The sequence below is a fragment of the Leptomonas pyrrhocoris genome (genome assembly GCF_001293395.1).
Source record: "Leptomonas pyrrhocoris isolate H10 chromosome Unknown, whole genome shotgun sequence".
NCBI lineage: Eukaryota > Euglenozoa > Kinetoplastea > Trypanosomatida > Trypanosomatidae > Leptomonas > Leptomonas pyrrhocoris.
In genome coordinates, this window is record NW_015438366.1 from 779088 (window position 1) to 798464 (window position 19377).

The 19377-nt window shown below is 56.5% G+C and overlaps 9 protein-coding genes across 11 annotated transcripts; all 9 read right to left on the bottom strand.

Moving 5' to 3' along the window:
* Nucleotides 1-635: 635 nt before the first annotated feature.
* ABB37_05490 (elongation factor 2-like protein) lies at nucleotides 636-3455 on the bottom strand (the record flags this gene model as incomplete). The annotated part of the gene is made up of 1 exon (XM_015803528.1): nucleotides 636-3455. The coding sequence occupies exon 1, from the start codon at nucleotides 3297-3299 to the stop codon at nucleotides 636-638; it is 2664 nt and encodes an 887-aa protein (XP_015658170.1). The 5' UTR covers nucleotides 3300-3455.
* An 881-nt stretch (nucleotides 3456-4336) lies between these two features.
* Nucleotides 4337-4887, bottom strand: ABB37_05491 (putative mitochondrial hypothetical protein; the record flags this gene model as incomplete). The annotated part of the gene is made up of 1 exon (XM_015803529.1): nucleotides 4337-4887. Exon 1 carries the CDS (start codon nucleotides 4805-4807, stop codon nucleotides 4337-4339), a length of 471 nt encoding a protein of 156 aa, XP_015658171.1. The 5' UTR covers nucleotides 4808-4887.
* A 496-nt stretch (nucleotides 4888-5383) lies between these two features.
* Nucleotides 5384-6242, bottom strand: ABB37_05492 (RNA triphosphatase putative (CET1); the record flags this gene model as incomplete). Its single annotated transcript, XM_015803530.1, has 1 exon — nucleotides 5384-6242. Exon 1 carries the CDS (start codon nucleotides 6215-6217, stop codon nucleotides 5384-5386), a length of 834 nt encoding a protein of 277 aa, XP_015658172.1. The 5' UTR covers nucleotides 6218-6242.
* Nucleotides 6243-6624: 382 nt separating this feature from the next.
* Nucleotides 6625-7654, bottom strand: ABB37_05493 (hypothetical protein; the record flags this gene model as incomplete). 2 transcript variants are annotated; one of them, XM_015803532.1, is made up of 1 exon in its annotated part: nucleotides 6625-7654. In XM_015803532.1, the coding sequence occupies exon 1, from the start codon at nucleotides 7627-7629 to the stop codon at nucleotides 6625-6627; it is 1005 nt and encodes a 334-aa protein (XP_015658174.1). In that variant the 5' UTR covers nucleotides 7630-7654. The 2 variants fall into 2 exon arrangements, with proteins under 2 accessions (XP_015658174.1, XP_015658173.1); XM_015803531.1 differs by having other exon boundaries at nucleotides 6625-7652.
* Nucleotides 7655-8219: 565 nt separating this feature from the next.
* Nucleotides 8220-9472, bottom strand: ABB37_05494 (putative transmembrane protein; the record flags this gene model as incomplete). The annotated part of the gene is made up of 1 exon (XM_015803533.1): nucleotides 8220-9472. Exon 1 carries the CDS (start codon nucleotides 9003-9005, stop codon nucleotides 8220-8222), a length of 786 nt encoding a protein of 261 aa, XP_015658175.1. The 5' UTR covers nucleotides 9006-9472.
* A 421-nt stretch (nucleotides 9473-9893) lies between these two features.
* Nucleotides 9894-11957, bottom strand: ABB37_05495 (hypothetical protein; the record flags this gene model as incomplete). Its single annotated transcript, XM_015803534.1, has 1 exon — nucleotides 9894-11957. Exon 1 carries the CDS (start codon nucleotides 11679-11681, stop codon nucleotides 9894-9896), a length of 1788 nt encoding a protein of 595 aa, XP_015658176.1. The 5' UTR covers nucleotides 11682-11957.
* Nucleotides 11958-12828: 871 nt separating this feature from the next.
* On the bottom strand, nucleotides 12829-13572 carry ABB37_05496 (hypothetical protein; the record flags this gene model as incomplete). Its single annotated transcript, XM_015803535.1, has 1 exon — nucleotides 12829-13572. Exon 1 carries the CDS (start codon nucleotides 13450-13452, stop codon nucleotides 12829-12831), a length of 624 nt encoding a protein of 207 aa, XP_015658177.1. The 5' UTR covers nucleotides 13453-13572.
* Nucleotides 13573-15392: 1820 nt separating this feature from the next.
* Nucleotides 15393-16673, bottom strand: ABB37_05497 (putative mitochondrial succinyl-CoA synthetase alpha subunit; the record flags this gene model as incomplete). Of its 2 annotated transcripts, none has more annotated exons than XM_015803537.1 (1): nucleotides 15393-16673. In XM_015803537.1, the coding sequence occupies exon 1, from the start codon at nucleotides 16290-16292 to the stop codon at nucleotides 15393-15395; it is 900 nt and encodes a 299-aa protein (XP_015658179.1). In that variant the 5' UTR covers nucleotides 16293-16673. The 2 variants fall into 2 exon arrangements, with proteins under 2 accessions (XP_015658179.1, XP_015658178.1); XM_015803536.1 differs by having other exon boundaries at nucleotides 15393-16437.
* Nucleotides 16674-17943: 1270 nt separating this feature from the next.
* ABB37_05498 (putative mitochondrial succinyl-CoA synthetase alpha subunit) lies at nucleotides 17944-18946 on the bottom strand (the record flags this gene model as incomplete). Its single annotated transcript, XM_015803538.1, has 1 exon — nucleotides 17944-18946. Exon 1 carries the CDS (start codon nucleotides 18841-18843, stop codon nucleotides 17944-17946), a length of 900 nt encoding a protein of 299 aa, XP_015658180.1. The 5' UTR covers nucleotides 18844-18946.
* Nucleotides 18947-19377: the final 431 nt, after the last annotated feature.

Consider the following 19377-nt stretch of genomic DNA (forward strand, 5'->3'; position numbering starts at 1 on the left):
TATACCGCGTCGGAGGACGGCAGAGCAGCCATAATTGACTTACATCGAAGGAGCGCAGTTTGGAAGGAGGAATAGCACGACTCTTGCTCAAGCAGCAGGGCTTACAGGAGAGGGGGGGGGGAGGAGAGAGAGACGTCTATCCCCTCCGTTTTGTTGGACATGTAGAGCAGACTTCATGCCGCCGTGACTTCTCATTCGTTTTTCGTTTCTCTCTTTACTACGACGCGTACTTCTTCTTACTTACTCGAAACGTCATTAGTGCCACGAGGAGAACGAGGTCTGTGCCGTGTCTGGTGATAGCCCGAGAGACGAAGAGACGCACAAGGGTGCCTTTAAATCCTCCTTTTGCTTTCCTCCTTCCTCGGGTCTCGCGTATGTAACTTCTACGCTGACGCTGCAGCCTCTTTGCTCGCCGCGTTTGTGGGATGCGGCTTGACGGAGCTCGGCCAAGGCACGCGGAGAGGAAAAGCGGCAGCGCCGTATCCGCACGCACTTCACTCCCTCCTCCTCTCCCGCACTCCCCGTCTTTCAAACACACAAAAGGAACCCCCCAAAAGGGTTGAAAACAATACAGTTCGGTGCGACGCAACCCCAAATGAGACGCTGCGTCCTGCAAACAGCGACGCATGAAAGCCTCACGCCCCCTTCAGGGAGAATTTCTGCTTCTCCGCGCTCTCCACCACGCGCTCGCGGTAGAGGCCCTTGCGGCGCTTGATGCGCTCGAGCAGCTGCCCGGCGATGTTCTTGGTGGCCATCTCCGCCCCGTGCTCCTCCAGCTCCTCCTTCGTCGTGGGCACAAAGTAGGGGTCTGCGTCAATCACCTCCCAGTGACTCATCTGCAGCTGCGCGGTCGACGCACCTTGGGTCTGCACGCGCAACTCATCCTGCAGGCCAAAGGCCTCCACCGCGGGCAGCCAGCAGCGGATGTAGAAGAGGTCGCTGCCCTCGTTCGGCACCTCCTCGATAATGTCCGAGCGTCGCCGGCTGAGGGAGGCGTAAATTTTGCCCTGCGTCATGCCAGATGAGTAGACCGTACACTCGTATACAGGCTCGACGAGGCGACGAGGGTACAACTCCATCGTGGCACGACAGGCATCCCGCACACACGGCAGCACCATCCCACCCGAGATGCCAGCGTCGGCGTCGACGGACAAATCCGTGACGACGAAGGCCAGCCCGTGCAGGGGCTCCTGCGCCATCGGGCCGCTCTCACACGCGGCCTGGAACCCGGCCACGATGGACTCCTTCCACTCCCACAGCATCGCCCAGCACCGCGCCGCGTCCGCGCTGCCCTCGAAGTTCGCCAGCAGCACCGCACCAAAGAAGCCCAGTCGCACCGGCCCGTGCGATACGGCGCCGTTCGTCATGTCCGCCGCAAACTTCTTGTGCTCCGCCAGGGCGGCCAGCGCCTGCTTGGCGAGTTGGGCGTTGTTGCCGCTATTCTTCTCGTCGTCCTTCAGCAGCTCCATCACCTCCCCCGGCAGAGGGCGGGCCTGCAGCGTGATGGTGAAGGCGTCGTCCATCAACGCAGCGGTGTGCGGCTTCGGCTTCGCGCCGACGTGGCCGACGATCGTCTCACGGAACGACACAATGGGCTCGGAGGCGACGACCTCGACCTGGGCGAAGGTGTCAACGAGGTCCTTGATACACCGCTCCGCGTGCACTTCGCCCGCGGTGCCGATCACATGCTCGCCTGTCGGCAGCATACTCACTTCGACCTGCGGGTCCACCTTGTACAGCAGGCGCAGGCCCTGCTCCAGCTCCTGCAGGTTCTTTGGGTCCTTCGGAAAGACGGAGAGGCGCACAATCGAGGTGCTCTGCAGCACCAACGGCCTGAAAGGCGGCATGTTCGGCTCGCTGCTGATGGTGGCGTACTTGGTGATGTATGGCGTCAGCCCACCGATGCCGCACAGGCAGCCCGCACCCACCTCCGGCGTCTCCTCGATCCCCGCACCGCGGAAGAGAAACACGTGCCCCACGGCCGCCTCCACCACTGCACCGTCGCTGTGCACGAAGACGCGCCGACCCGCCCGCAGCCGTCCGCTGTAGACGCGGCCGAAGCCGATGAAAGCGTCGTCCTGGTTCTCCACCCCGCCCACCACACGACCGACGAGGTACTGCGTGTCGATCAGCTTGCACACGTACACGACGCAAGGGGCTTCCGGCGACGGGTCGCAGTCCATGAGGGCGTTCCTCAAAGGAGCGGGTGTGTCGGTCTCGAAGCTCGGGACGAGCGAGGGCAGGCGGCGGCGCTGCGATGTGACGGGGGAGTCGAGCTTCCGGCAGATGGTGTCGAGCACGCAGCTCGCGAGCGGCATCCAGGTGGAGAGCAGTGCCTTCAGTTTGCCACGCGGGTCGCGCCGCGGGTTGTTCCACCGGCTCTCTGGAATTCTCAGCTTCTCCGACAGCTGCTTCTGGCGTTCCTCGCTTGCGTTGTCGCCCACGAACGCGTCGTAGAGCTGCCAGACGGGCTCCAGCACCAACTGCACACAGAGCGGTAGCTGGCCGGCTTTCTTTGGGTGTGGGCCGACGGTCTTCGTCTTGGGATCGAAGTAGTGCTCGCCCCACAGCGCGTCGGCGAGGTTGTCGACGGGCACCTTGTCTTTGTACAGCTTCGTGAAGAAGTCAATGCCGACGGCCCAGCCATCGCAGCAGCTGCAGAAGAGCACGTTGCCCTTCGACGGGTCAAACCACACGTCGTCGCTGGGGTCCTCGCGCTGCATGTCCTGGTCTTGCCCTTGGATCTTCATCTGCGTCGCGTACGAGGCCAGTAGCGCGTTGCAGATCTCAATGATGCCGCGCAGCCGCACGTACGCCTCCTCCGCCGAGTACTGCTGCGTTGTCACGAGCAGGTCGATCTTGTTCAACACGAGGCACATCGACAGCCCTTCACGATAGGTGTGGCGCAGGATGGAGGAGGTCTGCTGCGTGACGCCGTCCACCACATCCACAATCACCACCGCCCCGTCACACAGCCGCATCGCCGTGGACACCTCGCAGGAGAAGTCGATGTGCCCCGGCGAGTCGACAAGATTCAAAACGTAGTTGCTGCTCTCGTAGCTGTGGCTTAGGGCGATGGAGCTGGCCTTCATGGTGATGCAGCGCTCCTGCTCATCTGGCCGAGAGTCGAGCAGCCGCACCTCGCCGGCGAGCTGGGGAGAGAGGATGCCATTGCTGGCCACTAAGTAGTCGCTCAGGGTGGTCTTGCCGTGGTCCACGTGCGCCACCATGCAGAAGTTGCGGATGTTCGCCGGCTTCTGACTCAGCCGACGCACCTCCTCGGTCGTCAACAGACTCATGATGATTATGGTGGTGTAAAAGGAATGTATGTGTATGTGTATGTGCGTTGTCTATTAACAGAAAACATCACAACAACGTCGGAGTGCGGGCCAGCTCCGTTCCTTGTGGCGGATATTGAAGCGTGAAAAGCCAGAAAAGTATCTTCTCTTCAAGACTGTTCGTGAACATCGGTGTTTGGAAGGATTTCGCAGGTCACGAAACATATGTATATGTATGTATATATATATATATATATATATATATATATTGAGATGACAGATGAGCGTTAACGCCGAAAAGGAAGGTCGCGATGAAAGAGCCAAAAGAGAGAAAGCCCTCAAGAACGTTGGACGAGGAGAAGGTGCTCGAGCACACGATTTCACCCCGTGTGGGATCATCCGTGCAAATGCAAGCAAGAAGCGTACGAAGGCGGCGAAACGACGAGACGCAATCCACGCGACGCCACGCTCCGCGAATGGGCAACCCCACAGGGGTGAAGGCTAGGGGGTCTTCCTTCTCCAGCTGCTGCAGAAAGCGTCAGCACCACTTCTCTCACGGGCACTAATAAAGCGAACACATGCTGTGTGTGAAATTCATCAGAAAGGGAGTTCCCCACCACACCGTTGCCAGCCTTTGGGTCTGCGCCTCACATTATTATAGCCTCTTTCTATACATTGTTTTGGAGATGTAACATTTATTTTCCTACTAACTAAAAGTCAAACGCAGACGAACGGAGAAGAGGGGTAAAAGAAAACGCGCAAAAGGTAAAAGCAAGAAGAAGAGGATAACGTCAAGGGCGCGGCGAGTTCGCGTGCACAGCAGTCACATTCACTTCCGTCTGCCCGCCCGCCCCGACACACAACCGCTTGCTTCTAACGGTGACATACTCGAGGTGTTTCTGCCTGTTGTAGAAAAGGGGAAAAAAAAAAGTAGGCGCCTTTTCCCCACTCCGCATTTCATCTGCTCCCTAACGGCGACCGCACTGCGGTTGGCCGCCAACACACCCGCGCTCTCTTCTGCTTATTATTTTTCCTTCCCCGATACGCAACAGCGAAGCTTAAAACTTCTCCGGCTGGTTCTTGGGGAGCAGAATCCAGAAACCGTCGGAGCCGACCTTCCCCGAGAAGGACTTCTCCTTCGGCAGGAGGGTGTAGAGGTACACCACGAGGATGAGGTAGCCGACACCCTGCAGGTACTTCTTGCGGGACTGAATCTCCATCAGGTCCGTCGTCGACACATCCCACGGCTTCTTTGTGTGGTGCTGGTAGTACTTCGCCTCCGGGGCCGGCATCTTTTCAATGTTCACGTCGATGGGCTGGAAGTAGGTCCACGGCATGTACGTGTCGTAGATCGCCGTGTTCGGCTCCGGGAAGGGCGAGGAGGAGCGGATGCCACGCTCGTTGATGGGGTACGCGTTCTGGATATCAGACGTGTTGTTGTTGTCTCCACCAGACTGGAACGTCGGGCCGTTGCCTACGAGCACCTTGCGGGTCACCGCAATGGCGCACACCGACGTCTTGCGCATCATCGTGTCGAGATTCTGTGTGCTGAGTGTGTGTGTGAAGCTGAAAAGAAATATTCGCCGAACTTCTCTCCTCGATAAAGAGCTGCGAAGGCGAGAAATCGAGGAAATATCAACAACAACAACGGTAATAACAATCGAATACAGCCGTTAAGGGATGTGCGAGAGAAGAGCGCGATGGGAAAGGCGTTGTATATTGACAGCGTAGTGGAGGTGAACGCGGAAGTGGTCAAGGAACACGGCGACGAGAGCAGCATTGCACCAGCGCACGCTGCGAAGGCGGGGAGATGACCTCCACTTTCCTACACACACCAAGTGGTTCGAGGAGGGTGAAGCGTCGAAGCCAAGGATCGCTGAAGACAACCCTGCAATTGGGGTGTAACGCTTGCTCAACATGAACGAGTGATGTGGGAAGCAACAACACCCAACGCGTGCTTCGCGCTGCCAGCCAGAAAACCAGGGTGCCGAGAAGACACCCTTTCATTCCCGCTCCAAGAGCACTGCGATAGCGTTTCTCTTTGTATATTATTATTATTATTATCCTTTTCTTTTTGGTCTCGTTGGAGAATAATTAGGTGACAGCTACCGCTGCCGCTTCTCTCCTGGGGTGCGCGCGGTGTTTCTCGGCAAGCCGGTATTGCCCGCCAGTCGCGCCATCGCCAAAAGCCGGTCCATCAGCTCCTCCAGCCACGCCACCGTCACGCCCTCCTGCGCATTCGCATGGACGCCTTCGATCTCGACCTCAAAGGTGGCCTTCTTGTCGGCAGGACCACCCACGCGGGTAAACGCGTACTCGTACGTGCCCTCCGTCGCCGTCCACCGACTCTTCTGCCGCACAAACCCCTTCGGCTTCACTGCCGGCGCCTCCCGCCTCTCCCGCGGGACCTCCGTGCTGACGGACAGCCGAATATCGTAGGGGCAGCCCGGGACGTGCACCTCCACGTTGCACAACCGCTTCTTGCTAATGCAGCCCACAAACCTCTCCGACCCGTCCTCCGCCATCGCGTAGGTGTAGCGCCCCGAGCGCGTGATGACGTCCTCCGTCTTGGTGTGCTGCGTGGGCAGTTTCTTTGCGGCTTCTACAAAAGTCCGCATGCGCTCAAAATCATCTGCACTCACGCCCACCTCGATACGTCCGTTGGAACCGCTCAAGATGTGAAGGGCTGGGGCGGCGGTGTCAGACCCCGTACTTGGTGAGGGCAGCTGGGGAGCGCTGAAGTGGCAGAGCCGGGCTTCCACCTCGATGTGCTGCTCCGAGAGAAACGGCTTCAGCCGCTCGAGAATGCCCTGCGTGATGCCGCCGTTGCGTGATACGGCGGTGGCGGAGGCCGTCTCGGTCGGCGGAGGCGCAGACGTGCACTCTGGCGTCGATGCGTCCGCTCGGTCCTTCGCCTCACCAGAGGCGGCCGAGGACATTTTATGCACGCGAGTTCGTTTGCGCTGCGTGAGTGGGAATATTAGATACAGGAAGCAAGGAAAACAGGCAGATGCGGTCGTGGGTTCAAAGAGGTAGGAACGTAGAGGTGGCCGTTGAAACGACCGGCAATAGACTGCGAGGTGGAATTCGCCGGACTTTTTCGTTGGAGGAGGGAGGAGAAGAGGGGCCTTAAAACACACGTGACCCTGCCCGGCCACCCTCTCGCGCAAAACATCGACGATGACTCTGTGTTGAGTTCCGTCATTCAGGCATCACATGCACGTATCTCATTCGTTCAACAGCAGCGCACCCATCCCACACCTCCTAAAAGAGAGAGAGAGGAGGGGGGGGGGCAAAGAAAAGATAAGAGCTCCATCACCGCGTCCCAGCACGGCAGCGCTGCCCGTCATATCGGCCGCGATCTTTTTCGGCGCCGCAGCGGGCACTCCGCCCGCGTGTGTCCCGTCTCGTTGCAGAAGTTGCAGTAGGCGTAACTCGAGCCTCGCGCCACCGCCGCTCGGGGCACCGTGGCCGCCGCCTTCACCGCCTGCTCCTCGCACATCTTCTCCGCAATATCCGCCACGCGGTGGGCGTGGTCACGCGCCAGCTCCTCCGCCGTCTTGCGAGCCTCCAGAGCGGCGGGCGTCACCTCGGCCAGCAGCTGCTGTGCCTCGCTGTGGCCAGGGTCCAGGTGCACACACGTGGTGAGGGCATCGTAAGCCTCGACGATCTTCTTCAACTTCGCCTTGGCTGCCGCGAGTCGGAAGAAGGCGCGGGCGTAGGTGTCGTCCGCCTGTGTGGCCGCCAGCGCGTCGTCAGCGCTCTCCTCCATCCGCACGGCGCGGTAGTATGCAGCGCTGCGGTTGCTGAGCAGTGCCGCCTTCTCGCGTGCGGTCGCCGTGGCTGGAAGCAAATCCAGCGCCTTGCCGAAGTGGCGAATGGCCTCCGTAAAGTTGGACGCCTTCATCGCCTCGGCACCCTTTTCTAAGCTCTTCTTGTAGTAATAGGCGTCCTTCGACTCGGCGGTGGCCACGCCACGACGTGCCTGCACGAGCGCCTCGCATCGCTGGACCCCAGCGGCGTAGTTGCGGTTCGTCGAGTCTAGTGCTGCGGCTCGTCTGAAGAACTGCGCCGCCTCATCGTAGTGCTTTAGCCCTTCCTGTGCAGTCCCGGCACGTCCGAGTGCCTTTGCGTTGTCCGGCTGCAACGCGATGACTTCACGGGCCATGGCAAGCGAGTTGGCGTAGTCCTCCAAGGCGGCGTAGCACGCACTGATGTTGCTCAGCGCACGGGCCTTGTCGTTGAGAGAGGTGCTGGGCGCTGCCTCTATCGCCGCGTAGGCGCTGATCGCCTCATGGTACTTCCTGGAGGAGAAGAGAGCGGAAGCGCTGGTGAAGTCTTCCTCTGACATTTCCAGTGTGTGTGTGTGTGTGTGCTAGCGGCAAGTAGGCCGCAGTTGTGTCAAGAACACCAACCACAAAAGCAAAAGAAATGAAATGAAGAGGGGAGATGACGGCTTCCGTAAAGCAAAGCGATCATGAAGGCTGCGAGACAGCAAAACAGTTCCCCTTCCCCCGAAAAGGGTAGCTCTCTTCAAAGAAAGTCATCGCTTGGTAGAGAGAAAAGGCTCTGAGCGTCAGTTGTGATGCATCTCGGTTGCTTCCCACCGACGGCGGAGAGCTTCGATCAGTGTTCACAAGACACAGGCACCGCTGAACAAGTGCGATGAAGGACGCGGACATGAGCAGGCTATCATTATTATTATTATTATTATCAGCAGTTGAATCTCTCTATATATTTTTCATATAGGGGGGTTCAAGGTAATGTACAGAGTGTCATTGTTGTTTAACGTCATTCATTCTTTTAAAGTCGAGTTCAGAGAAAGAGAGTGAGTTCTTTCATTGCACATGTGTTCATGCCAAGGTGAGCAATAGGAAGCACTTCACGCTTGTAGTGGCCCGTCGAACGGATGCTCTCCTCCTGACTTGCGTGCGAGCACCTTTAAATGGATTTGCCAAGAAAGATGATCACAATAATCAGGACAATCAGAATCACACACAGCACCACGTACGTGATGAGACGCGACTTGCCAAGTTTCTTGATCGTCTTCAGCAACCGCCTATTCATGCCGCTGATTTGCGCTTCGTTCCTGCCTACCTGCTTGTCAGTTTCCTTGAGCACGCTACGCTGCTCGTGCAGCTCGTTGTGGATCCCCTGCGCGTTGTCGTTCACCCGCTGCACGCCAAACTCAATTCGATCCAGGGCGGCGTCGATCTGCGCGTCATTCTGCCGCGTCTCGATGAAGAAGTCTTGAAACTCCTGGTCTTGTGCGATGTCGTAGTGGGTACCGCCGGCGCCGCTGCTCTCGCGGCCACCACCGTCGTCGGCGGTCGGCTCCGCGTCGTCGTCCAGGAGCGAGAATGGAGTTGCACCGCTCTGCAGCCCCACCAGGGCACCGTAGTGCGCACGTATCAGCTGCTGCGTGGTCGTGCACTGCTGCTGCAACTTGCCGTAGGACTCCACACGACGCTCCATCACGGCCAGCCGTCGCGCCTCAAGCATGATCGAGCGCAGCTCCGTCTCCAACTTGCGGATGTTGTTGTTGAGCTCTAACCGCCTGGCGGGAGAGTCGCCCGGCGTGAGCTTGTCCACAAGTGTGATGTACTCGCGTATTTCCTTCATGGTGCTCGCCGCACGCAGCTCGGCTTCCTGGTAAGGAGTTCGGGTGTACGCGACTTCATCCTCCTGCAGCGGGAGCAGCGGTGGCGAGGTCGAAGGTGTCAGCATTGCTGTGGTACGTGGAAGAGCCCGTCGCACTAACAAGGTGCGCGAAGAAGGGAGCGCGAGTGTGGATGCGCTCCAACCGGCTCAGCAGCTTTGACAGAGACGGAAGTCAGCAAACAGCAACAGCGGAAAAGAATTTGGCAAATGGAGAACGGACATTAGACGGAGTACGTGCGTACGACAGAGCCGTGCGTACAAGGCAAGACGAAAGACCCGATGTATGTTGGGTATTTAGAGAATGAGAACCGAGAACCGAAAAGGACAGTCGACTAAAAAAAAAAAAGGGACGAGCTTGAATCAATCGGACTACACACCTCTCAGCTGCGTGATGTACCGGACACTGCCGCGTGACTTCACAGCGGACTACGCGAGAATGCTCACCACTTCCTAGATGTATATATGGATGTATGTGTGCCAGGGGAGGCTGTGTTTGTGCTAGAGGCTTTGCGTGAGCCAGCGTCTCTGAAACCTGCTAAATACCGCGGAGATAACGAACAGGGAGGAAAGAGGGGGAGAGGGGAGTAACAAAGCAGAAGGGTGTAAACAAAAAGGCCAACCCTTTCCCTCTCTCTCTCTATATATATAGAGAGAGAAAGAGAGGAAGCAGGGCAGAGAGAATGCTGAAAAACCTCGACCCACTGCAGCACCACCGTTCATCCGGTAACAAACTTGCTTGCCAATGAGCACACACCGTGACCAAGTTGGACGGTTAGTGAACAGTCCGGTTGAAGGGTACGCCAACGTCCAGTTTCGCAGAAGCTGCTTTGCAAAGCAGGAGGGAGAAATCAATGCACCTTTTAAACCTTACAGCTCTGTGGCGGCGTAAGTACACGTTATTCTCCTCTTCTTACACTCTCTCACAGCAGTGGCTGTGCTGGCGCTCCATCTGCCCTACGTCTGGCTACGCTGAAACGCCACCCACAAGTCGCGCTGCTTCACAGGCAGCAGCTTCAGCATTTCTTTTGCAAGTTCCACTTCCTTCGACACCTGTGCGCTGACGTCTGGAGGAAGTGGATTCTTTTCGTGGAACTCCAGGACACGCGTGTAGGCCTTGCAGGCCACTCCGATCCCGTCGTACTCCGCTTTCGGTGTGCTGTGGGCGTAGCTGAGCTGCACCTGCGCCAGTCGCATCAGTGCCCGGAAGAAGGGCAGACGAGACTCTTCCTCCAGCACCTCGGGCATCTGACGCGTCGTCGGGTGTCGCCACGTCTCGCAGAAGCAGTCGTAGTAGTCGAGCGTCTTGGCCACCAGTTCGTTAAATGCCTTGTCCTTCAGGGGCTTATCCTCTGGGAGCGGCTGCTTACGCTGCTGCACGCGGAGACGCATCTGGTCCTCGTAGAGGCCGCCGAGGTCATACAGCAGCTGTCGCACGACAACGGGGTAGGCGTTGAAATTCAGCTGATCTGGAAAAGCCTCAAGAAGATGCGTCTGGCGCTGCATCATCGCGATGCGTCGCGCCCGACTCGGCTCGAAGACCTGCAGCGCAGCGTACAGCTGGACCATATCCCGCGCGATGTCGATGTGCTCCGTGCAGCTCGTCTCAAACGGGCGGCAGGCCTGGGCCTCCTGCAGCCACTTAATGCCCTCCTTAAAGCACTCCCGCGCCTCCTCGAAAGTTGTGACAGGCGACAGCGGCTGCAGCGGGGGGATGCCGGGGAAGGTCAGCCACGCCTCTTCCAGGTTGGCCACGTCGTCGTCCTTCGGCTCATCGCCGGTGCGAAGCCCCGCGTAGTGGTGCAGCCGGTGGAGGTAGAACCGCCCAAAAGCCCAGGCAACAAGCCCCTTCGCCTCTTCCGGCTCCTCGCTGGCCGGCATCACCGTCTGCCCAGCCAGGAGGCAGTGGTAAGCTTTCTCGTAGGCAAAGTGGCTGCTGTAGAAGCCGCTGAGCTGCAGTGCGTTGCTCGCCCACGACTTGGCATTAAACTCCTGTCGATTCAGCAGTTGATAATACATGGTGCGATGGCAGTACTGCGAGGCCGCAGTGGTGTTGTGCTGGGCCGTGTGCAGCTGGGCAATGAAGAACAGTGTCGTGGTGTAGTGGGCGTCCATGTAGTAGCGTAGGAGGACGGGCTGCACCTTCTCAGCGGGAATATCCTTTACACGTAACGTGCCGTCCGCGTCAAGAGGAATTTCGGTGATGTCGCAGTGCGACGGCTGCGTCGACCACCACTTGTTCCAGTCCAGGTAAAGCGTCTCTGCGCGGTCCAGCACAGTCTTCGCCTGGTTCAGATCCACATTGGAGAGGTAGAGCCCCATCGCGTTGTGCACCGCCGTGAACTCCGCACAGGCGGCGTAGCCGGACGCCTCCGTCACAAAGGCCGGGCAGCTCAGTATATCGTCCTGCAGCACCGCGTCGGCCTCTCGCACAGCGTCTGTGGAGGGCAGTTCGGCTGTTGCACACCACCGCAGCACGCGATAGGCGCGTCGCACCTGCGCGTATCCGTCCTCCTCCTCCTCCACCTCCATCATGGTGGTGCCGATGAACACGAGGCACCGGCACAGCTGCTGGAGGGCCAAGGTTGAGGCCTCATCGCGGTAGACGTTGAGAACCGTGTCGCGCAGCTGTTCCGCTTGCGTGCGTGCCTCGAACTTGGGGATAAAGATGTTGTGGGCCGGTCCCTCGCTGGCACATAACGTTTTGATGGCCTCAAGGGAGGTGTGGAAGCTGAGCGGGTCCATTGGGGTGGTGGAAGGCGTGTGTGTGTGGTGGTGGTGGGGTCGGGGGGGGTTTCTACCCGTAGCAAGAAATTTCTTGCAAGGCTTTCCGCTGAGGGAGGGGGGCCGTTGTTGTCGAGACCTGCGGAAACACGTGCAGGTGCCTGTATGCAGCTCACAGAGCGCAGTAGTGAGAGATGCGAAAGTCGAGAATCCAGTCTATGGAGTGTGTATGTTGGTGTGAGCGAAAATGAAAGAGATTGTTGCTGGACCGCTAACGGTGCGAGCCGTTGGGGCAACTGCGTAGAAAGGAGGAAAAAAAATTTGAGAAAATGTTGAAGATCGCGACCATGAGGATGATTGATACGAGCAGAGGAGAAAGCGGAAGTCCCATCGATGCCTCACAAGAACACTAACGATGTGATCTACGGCATTTCATAGCAATGCAAAGCTCGTAGTGGAATCATCTACCATGAAATCACTTGCCTTGAAAAGAGAGGCTTTGTGCTAGCAAGCTTGTAGAGGGAGACATAAGAGAATCACATACACCTACAAGTATGTTAAAGGAAGTGAACCGCCCGCCGCTGAGCTTGTAAACGTGTGCTGAGTTCATAGCGCATCCAGCGCGCGCAGACAAACAATTCAATGATGTGCCCGTATCCCATCATTCGGGCTCCGTGACACCCACACCCTCATGCAGGGCGAGTTGTGCGTCAAATTCGAAGAATTATACTTATAGTGTTGAGTACGTTACCATCCAGCCATGCCAGTGCATCGTGCATGGCAGGCCAAAGAAAAGAGTTAGAAAAAAAGGCACTCGCCATCACGCACTACGTTATCATCAAAGCACACAAGGACTTGCCAAGTATCCTCCCCGCACCGGCCCGCACGCATTCGCACGTGGAGAGCCACACGTCCAGCACGCTTTTCCACGCAGCAGCCCGCCTCTTTGGTAAGTTCCGGTCCTCGCAGGAGAGGAATAAAACTCGAGAGTAAAGGAGTACTTTTCAAAACGCCACCAGAGATATATGTTTTTTTTTTTACAAGAAGACGCAGGCGGGATATCTGCCCAATCGCAGCCGCAGCAGCTCGCAACGCCGAAGGAAAGGGAGTGACGGAGACCAATGTCGGGCGAGCACCAACAACCACAACGGCATCATCACACGCCGCATTACCAGCCCGTCTCGTCCTCGTTTTCCTCCGCGACGTGCGCGCCGCCCTTGTCGTCGAAATTATCCAAGTCGAGGCCGGCCTGCTGAACTGAGACCTTCTCCACCACCTTCGGCTTCGCTTTCGCGGCACGCCTGAGCTCCTCACGCAGGCGGTGCACCCTATCCGACTCCTCCGTCAGCAGCGCCGGGCTCGACATCTGCTTCGTCAGACGCTCGAAGACGTCTGCTATCAACTTGTCGTAGTTTGCGGTATCGGCGAACGAGACAAGGCGCTGCGCGATCATCGCCCCCACGCGGTCCACGTCTTCGTCCGTCGCGATGGATGCGTTGCCGAGGAGCTCCTCCGAGTCGCCGCCCAGGAGGGCGCTACCGGAGCCGATGTCGTTGGCTACCTGACGCATGTCCGTGATGGCGTGCTCCACATTCTCTGGCACGGCTTCCTCGGCCTCCACCTCCTCCTTCACCGGAGCCCGTGTGGCCAGCTTCTTCTCCGCCCGCACCTTGCGCGCTACCTCCTCCTCCTTCACCTTCTGCTCCTCCTCGGCCGCCTCAGCCTCCCAGTCATCCGCGGCGTCATCGTACTCGTCGTCGTCGTACTCCGCATCGTCGTAGTAGTCGTCCATTTTGCTCCTTTATTGTAATGGGCGTATTCAGATTTTGTATAAAAGGCGAAAGGGAGAGTCGTAGTTCTTTGTGTTTGTTTGCTTGCAAAGTGGACGCAAATCGATCGGCTATGTAGCTCCTTTCGCACCCAAGCAGCGAGTGCCCACGTTCGAGTAGGATGAAAGGTTTTTTTTTTGTGGGGGTTGTTTGTTAAGGAGTCATGAGCAATGCGTTGCAGCAGCACACGGTAGGAACCAGAAGAGAAGAAAAACGAAGACGCAGGGGAAGGAGAAACTGAACAGAACGCGGTTAACAGAAAGGCATCAAGAAAAAAAAGCCCCGTACACCATAGACGGCAGCCCAGAGGAAAAAATAAAAATAAAAAGAAAGAAGCGCAGTAAGAGGTATACACTTGGGCCATCGGAGACTTATTTCGTCCCTCCAACGCAACGCGAGAAAGCACGCAGGCGAGTACTCCTTCGTTCACAGCCACCACTGTCACAGTACGTAGCATCGAGTGTCGTCTCATCCGTGAGTCATTATCAGCGTATTCTGCAGCAGTATAAAAGCTACTCAGGAAAACAAACAAAAAACCGTTCGACTAGTAAAGCACGTTCAGCGAAGCTACAACCAACCGCGACTTTCTCCTTTTATCGGTCGAGTGAGTTGATGTTGTTGGATGCACACACCCTTCACAAGTGCAAGCCTGCGAGGTGTTCCACTGACAACAAGAACAACAAAGCGTCTGTTGAGCGCAGTACTTCGTAACAGGAAATAAATAGTAACAGCAATGAAAACAGTTGAAAGTAATTTACGCATTGCATGAGAACTGAGAAGCGAAAAGAAAGGGAAACAGCCGAGCCCGCATTCAAGTGAACGCTTCTCTCCCGTTCAGGTATGCTGAGGCAGAACGCAGCACACACATACGGATACCTGATCGGCTGCATCGGGTTTTTTTTCATTTATTTCAGACACAAAACCTTTTTCTCACTTGCTTTAAAGTGGAAGAAAGAAAAAAGAAGCATTATATATATATATATAAAGGTCAATATGAAGCTCAAGGCGGTATGGCAGAAGAGACTCCATCGCAGAAAATGCTTCCATTTCGCATTTCTCCTAAACTCCTGGGACGACTTCGTAGCGCGACGCTCGTCACAGAATTCATCAGCATATGCGGCTGGTGTCTCTGCGAGCTGTAGACTACTGACGCTTCAGGAGAGGGGAGGGAAGGGCAAGGAGGCCACCGCTAATTTGTGTCGTACCTCGATGACGAAAGGCGCCCTCCTAGGAAAAGGAATACACTACAATGCACCCCCAAAATGGAAGATACTAATACCACGCACAGCTGGTGTATCATTCCGCTGGCACACGTCAACGGTGTCCTTTTCTCCAGTCCCGTTTCATTCCAGGTCTTTTGCACTCTCGCCATTGAATTCGGACACTTTCTCCCCCCCCCCCTCCTCATTACCCGTTGCGTCCCGCGTACCACATCACCGCCAACGGGGTCCAGCAACTCACCGCAACAAGCGTGAGAAGCCACAACGAAAGCAAAGAGAGAAAAATTAATATATATAAACAGTAGAGAGGTACGAAACGAACACGCGTGCCCGTAGTGGCGTGGAACAGTCGTCCCGAAAAAAAGGCGGAGACGAACCACGCGGCCTCGTTTCGGACGCGTTCGTGACAAACAACACCAACGGCAACACCCAAAAGACGACGTGCTACAAAACTCGATTTCGTTCATCTTGTTGCCATTGCTTAATGAGGAAGACGAGCGGCAAGGGCACGGAGGTTGTCAGCTCTTGCAGTTCCGTACCGGTGCATGGAAACCAATGCGAGGGCATCCACATAACCCACAACACTCCCTCAACACCCAAGCCAAAGACAGGCGCCGGCCCATCCACTCGCTTTTATATCCACAGCTGGCGCACGCTCAGCGGCACTTAAATACGCAACTTCCCTACTTCTTCGCGAGGATGGCAGCCATGTGCTCGCCAAGCTGCGCCGGCGAGTCAGAGATGGTCACGCCGGCCTCCCGCAGCGCGTCCTTCTTGCCCTGCGCAGTGCCCATGCCGCCGGACACCACCGCGCCGGCGTGACCCATGCGGCGGCCCGGAGGCGCCGTCGACCCGCTGATGAACGACACAATCGGCTTCTTGATCGGGCTGTTGTGGATGAAGTCCGCCGCCTCCTCCTCCGCCGTGCCGCCGATCTCACCAATCAGGATGATGCCCTCCGTCTCGGGGTCGTTCAGGAACAGCTTCAGGCAGTCCACCATGTTGGTGCCGTTGAACGGGTCGCCGCCGATGCCGACGCACAGCGTCTGGCCAAGCCCCACGGCCGTCGTCTGAGCTACCGCCTCGTAGGTCAGCGTGCCGCTGCGCGACACAATACCGATCTTGCCCTTCTTGTGGATGTGGCCGGGCATGATGCCGATCTTGCACTCGCCTGGCCGGATGATGCCGGGGCAGTTGGGGCCGATCAGACGCGTCTTCGTCTGCGACAGCAGCATCGACTTCACGCGCAGCATGTCCCACTGCGGGATGCCCTCCGTGATCACCACGATCAGCGGCAGCTCCGCCTCCAGCGCCTCCTCGATCGACGCGGCGCAGAACGGCGCGGGCACGTAGAGCACGGAGGCGTTCGCACCCGTCGCCTTCACCGCCTCCGAGGCGGTCGCGAACACCGGCACACCGAGCGCCGTCGTGCCGGCCTTCTTCGGGCTCACGCCACCCACTACCTTGGTGCCGTACGCCATCGCCTCCTTCGTGTGGAAGGTGCCGGCCTTTCCGGTCATACCCTGGACAATCAACTTCGTGTTCTTGTTGACCCAGCGGCGAATGAAGGAACGGGAGAACATTTTTAGTGCTTACGTTAGAAAGGACGAGTCACGCACAAAATGGCAGGGAAAAAACACGTTGGAGTGCTGATGGGAGCGGGAGGGAATGGAAAGGGTTAGAGAACGTGGTAAATCGCTGTCTGCGCGGTCATCCACATTAGAGATCTGCCATAATAAATAAGAATATAGAGTAATCATGTAGTTGAAAAGACCCAAATCAGAAAGCGAGGAGCGAGAAAGGTGAAAGCTGAGTAGGGCGGACGGACGTCGAACGTCAGTGAGTAAACTAACTCGTACACGATCGAAACCTTTTTGTCTGTGGTGCTTTCGGCACGCATAATCGTTCGTCCGATGAGATGTCCACTTTTACTTCTTTGTTTTCGGCTCGCGCAACCCCGATCCTTTGCCAGATGAAGCCGCATGATGTGCAATTAGGGCAGAGTCCAGAAAAGCGAGAGAGAGAGAGAGAACAAAAGGTTGACGCATGACGAAGCGAGCAGTAGAGCACTGACGTAGAGCTTCTATTCGCGATGTCGCCCTCCAGGCACAGGGCAATAAGAGTGTTCTTACGATTACTATTTCTTTGTCTTTCACGTTTTTCCCTTTTTGTTAATTAGTAGTACGATTAGTGTCCCTTTGAATACCTACCTCCCTTATAGGACGCGCTAACCGCTTAAGTTGACGTGGAATAAGTCTTTTCAGAAGTTTCATTGACGTCTCGACAGCTGAGTACGCAGCAACAGTAAGATACGCATCATCAGACGAAAACGGAGGAAAAGAAAAAAACACCAAAGAAAGCTTCCTGACAAGCAAAAAGGAAGGTCAATACTGTTCCAGTCAAACACTATCTTTTGAAAACAAACCAGCGTATTGCACACACATTCATCAGGGCGTCCTAGCACGCGTCACAACCACTACTTTCCTATGTTCTTCTCTTCTTCTCTCTGCGGCGACGCGAGGTGTCGCAATGTGACGCAGAAAACCGTGGGAGCCGCTCGCCTGGAAACAGAGTCGGGATGAAACCGTGCACTCGTCACTTTTTTGTAAAAAAAAAAAAGGGCATCTGCAGCCGACACATCAGAGTTAACATCGTTGTCTTTTGGCCGAATACGTAAAGAGATATTTTTATCAAAAGGAAAAAGAAAAGCGAGCTCAGCGTATTGCATACTCCTCTGCGTCCTTCTTTTCGGTGTGTCATCGTCTCCGTGCATGAGTGAGTCTGTAAAGGAGCTAATATTGATAGAGTCATTCACATATCTGCGCTCGTGAACAGTAAAAAAAAGGAGGGGGGGGTTATTGGCCTTTTTCTTCCTGTCTTTCTCCGTGGCATCCGCGTCCTTTCGCGACAAAGCGAAGCAAGATGAAAAGCAATGATAATAAAAGGAAAGAGAGCAGCACTGCTGTGCCTCCAACGAGGACCACGAAAAAGCGCATTTTTGACACTGTTGCACACCGCACCTTCTTTGCCTTGAGCGACCTCGTGGGCAGCTCCCTCTCTCTCTCTGCGCTTCGGAAATATTCACTCCTACAACTAACGAGGCCTTTACAGAGTGAAAGAAACAAACCAAAAAAAAAAGAAACATAAACAACGCACCGAAATGACTTTCGTGGAGTGCTTCTGGGCACCTTCTTTTACCACGACCGCAAAGCGTTAGCTGCGACGGCAGCTTCCCTACTTCTTCGCGAGGATGGCAGCCATGTGCTCGCCAAGCTGCGCCGGCGAGTCAGAGATGGTCACGCCGGCCTCCCGCAGCGCGTCCTTCTTGCCCTGCGCAGTGCCCATGCCGCCGGACACCACCGCGCCGGCGTGACCCATGCGGCGGCCCGGAGGCGCCGTCGACCCGCTGATGAACGACACAATCGGCTTCTTGATCGGGCTGTTGTGGATGAAGTCCGCCGCCTCCTCCTCCGCCGTGCCGCCGATCTCACCAATCAGGATGATGCCCTCCGTCTCGGGGTCGTTCAGGAACAGCTTCAGGCAGTCCACCATGTTGGTGCCGTTGAACGGGTCGCCGCCGATGCCGACGCACAGCGTCTGGCCAAGCCCCACGGCCGTCGTCTGAGCTACCGCCTCGTAGGTCAGCGTGCCGCTGCGCGACACAATACCGATCTTGCCCTTCTTGTGGATGTGGCCGGGCATGATGCCGATCTTGCACTCGCCTGGCCGGATGATGCCGGGGCAGTTGGGGCCGATCAGACGCGTCTTCGTCTGCGACAGCAGCATCGACTTCACGCGCAGCATGTCCCACTGCGGGATGCCCTCCGTGATCACCACGATCAGCGGCAGCTCCGCCTCCAGCGCCTCCTCGATCGACGCGGCGCAGAACGGCGCGGGCACGTAGAGCACGGAGGCGTTCGCACCCGTCGCCTTCACCGCCTCCGAGGCGGTCGCGAACACCGGCACACCGAGCGCCGTCGTGCCGGCCTTCTTCGGGCTCACGCCACCCACTACCTTGGTGCCGTACGCCATCGCCTCCTTCGTGTGGAAGGTGCCGGCCTTTCCGGTCATACCCTGGACAATCAACTTCGTGTTCTTGTTGACCCAGCGGCGAATGAAGGAACGGGAGAACATTTTTAGTGCTTACGTTAGAAAGTGAAGTGGATAACGGTTGAAAATAGAAAAGTGCCTTGTGGACTTACAGAAGACCGTAAAGTGGTGAATAATTATAACAATCTACAACAATGCAGCGAACGTTGTTGCGTGTATAATGACAGAGAGCGGGTACAACAAAGGGTGAGAGAGGAGCAACAACGACAAAAAAAAGGCGAGGAAGAGAAATCGTTGAAAAAGAAGAACATGATAAGGTTGAACAAGAAGAACCGTCGTGATGCAGCCGGTTGTTTTGACGCATGTTTGTAACTGTTGTCATGTGCGAGTGCAGGAAAAACCTCTTTCCAAACAGTAGTTCATCGAAGTAATAATACATGAAAGGAAACGTAGCCAACACTGACGACAAACGCTTTTATGTCGGCTATCGCGCGTACAGGAGTGAAAGAGAGGATATGATTTAAAGAACGCAAAAAGCAAAGGAGAAGAAAATAAAAAAGAAAGAAAAAAGACGGGCACCCCAAATCAGCAACGAGCAAAGAGATATTGGACGAGGTA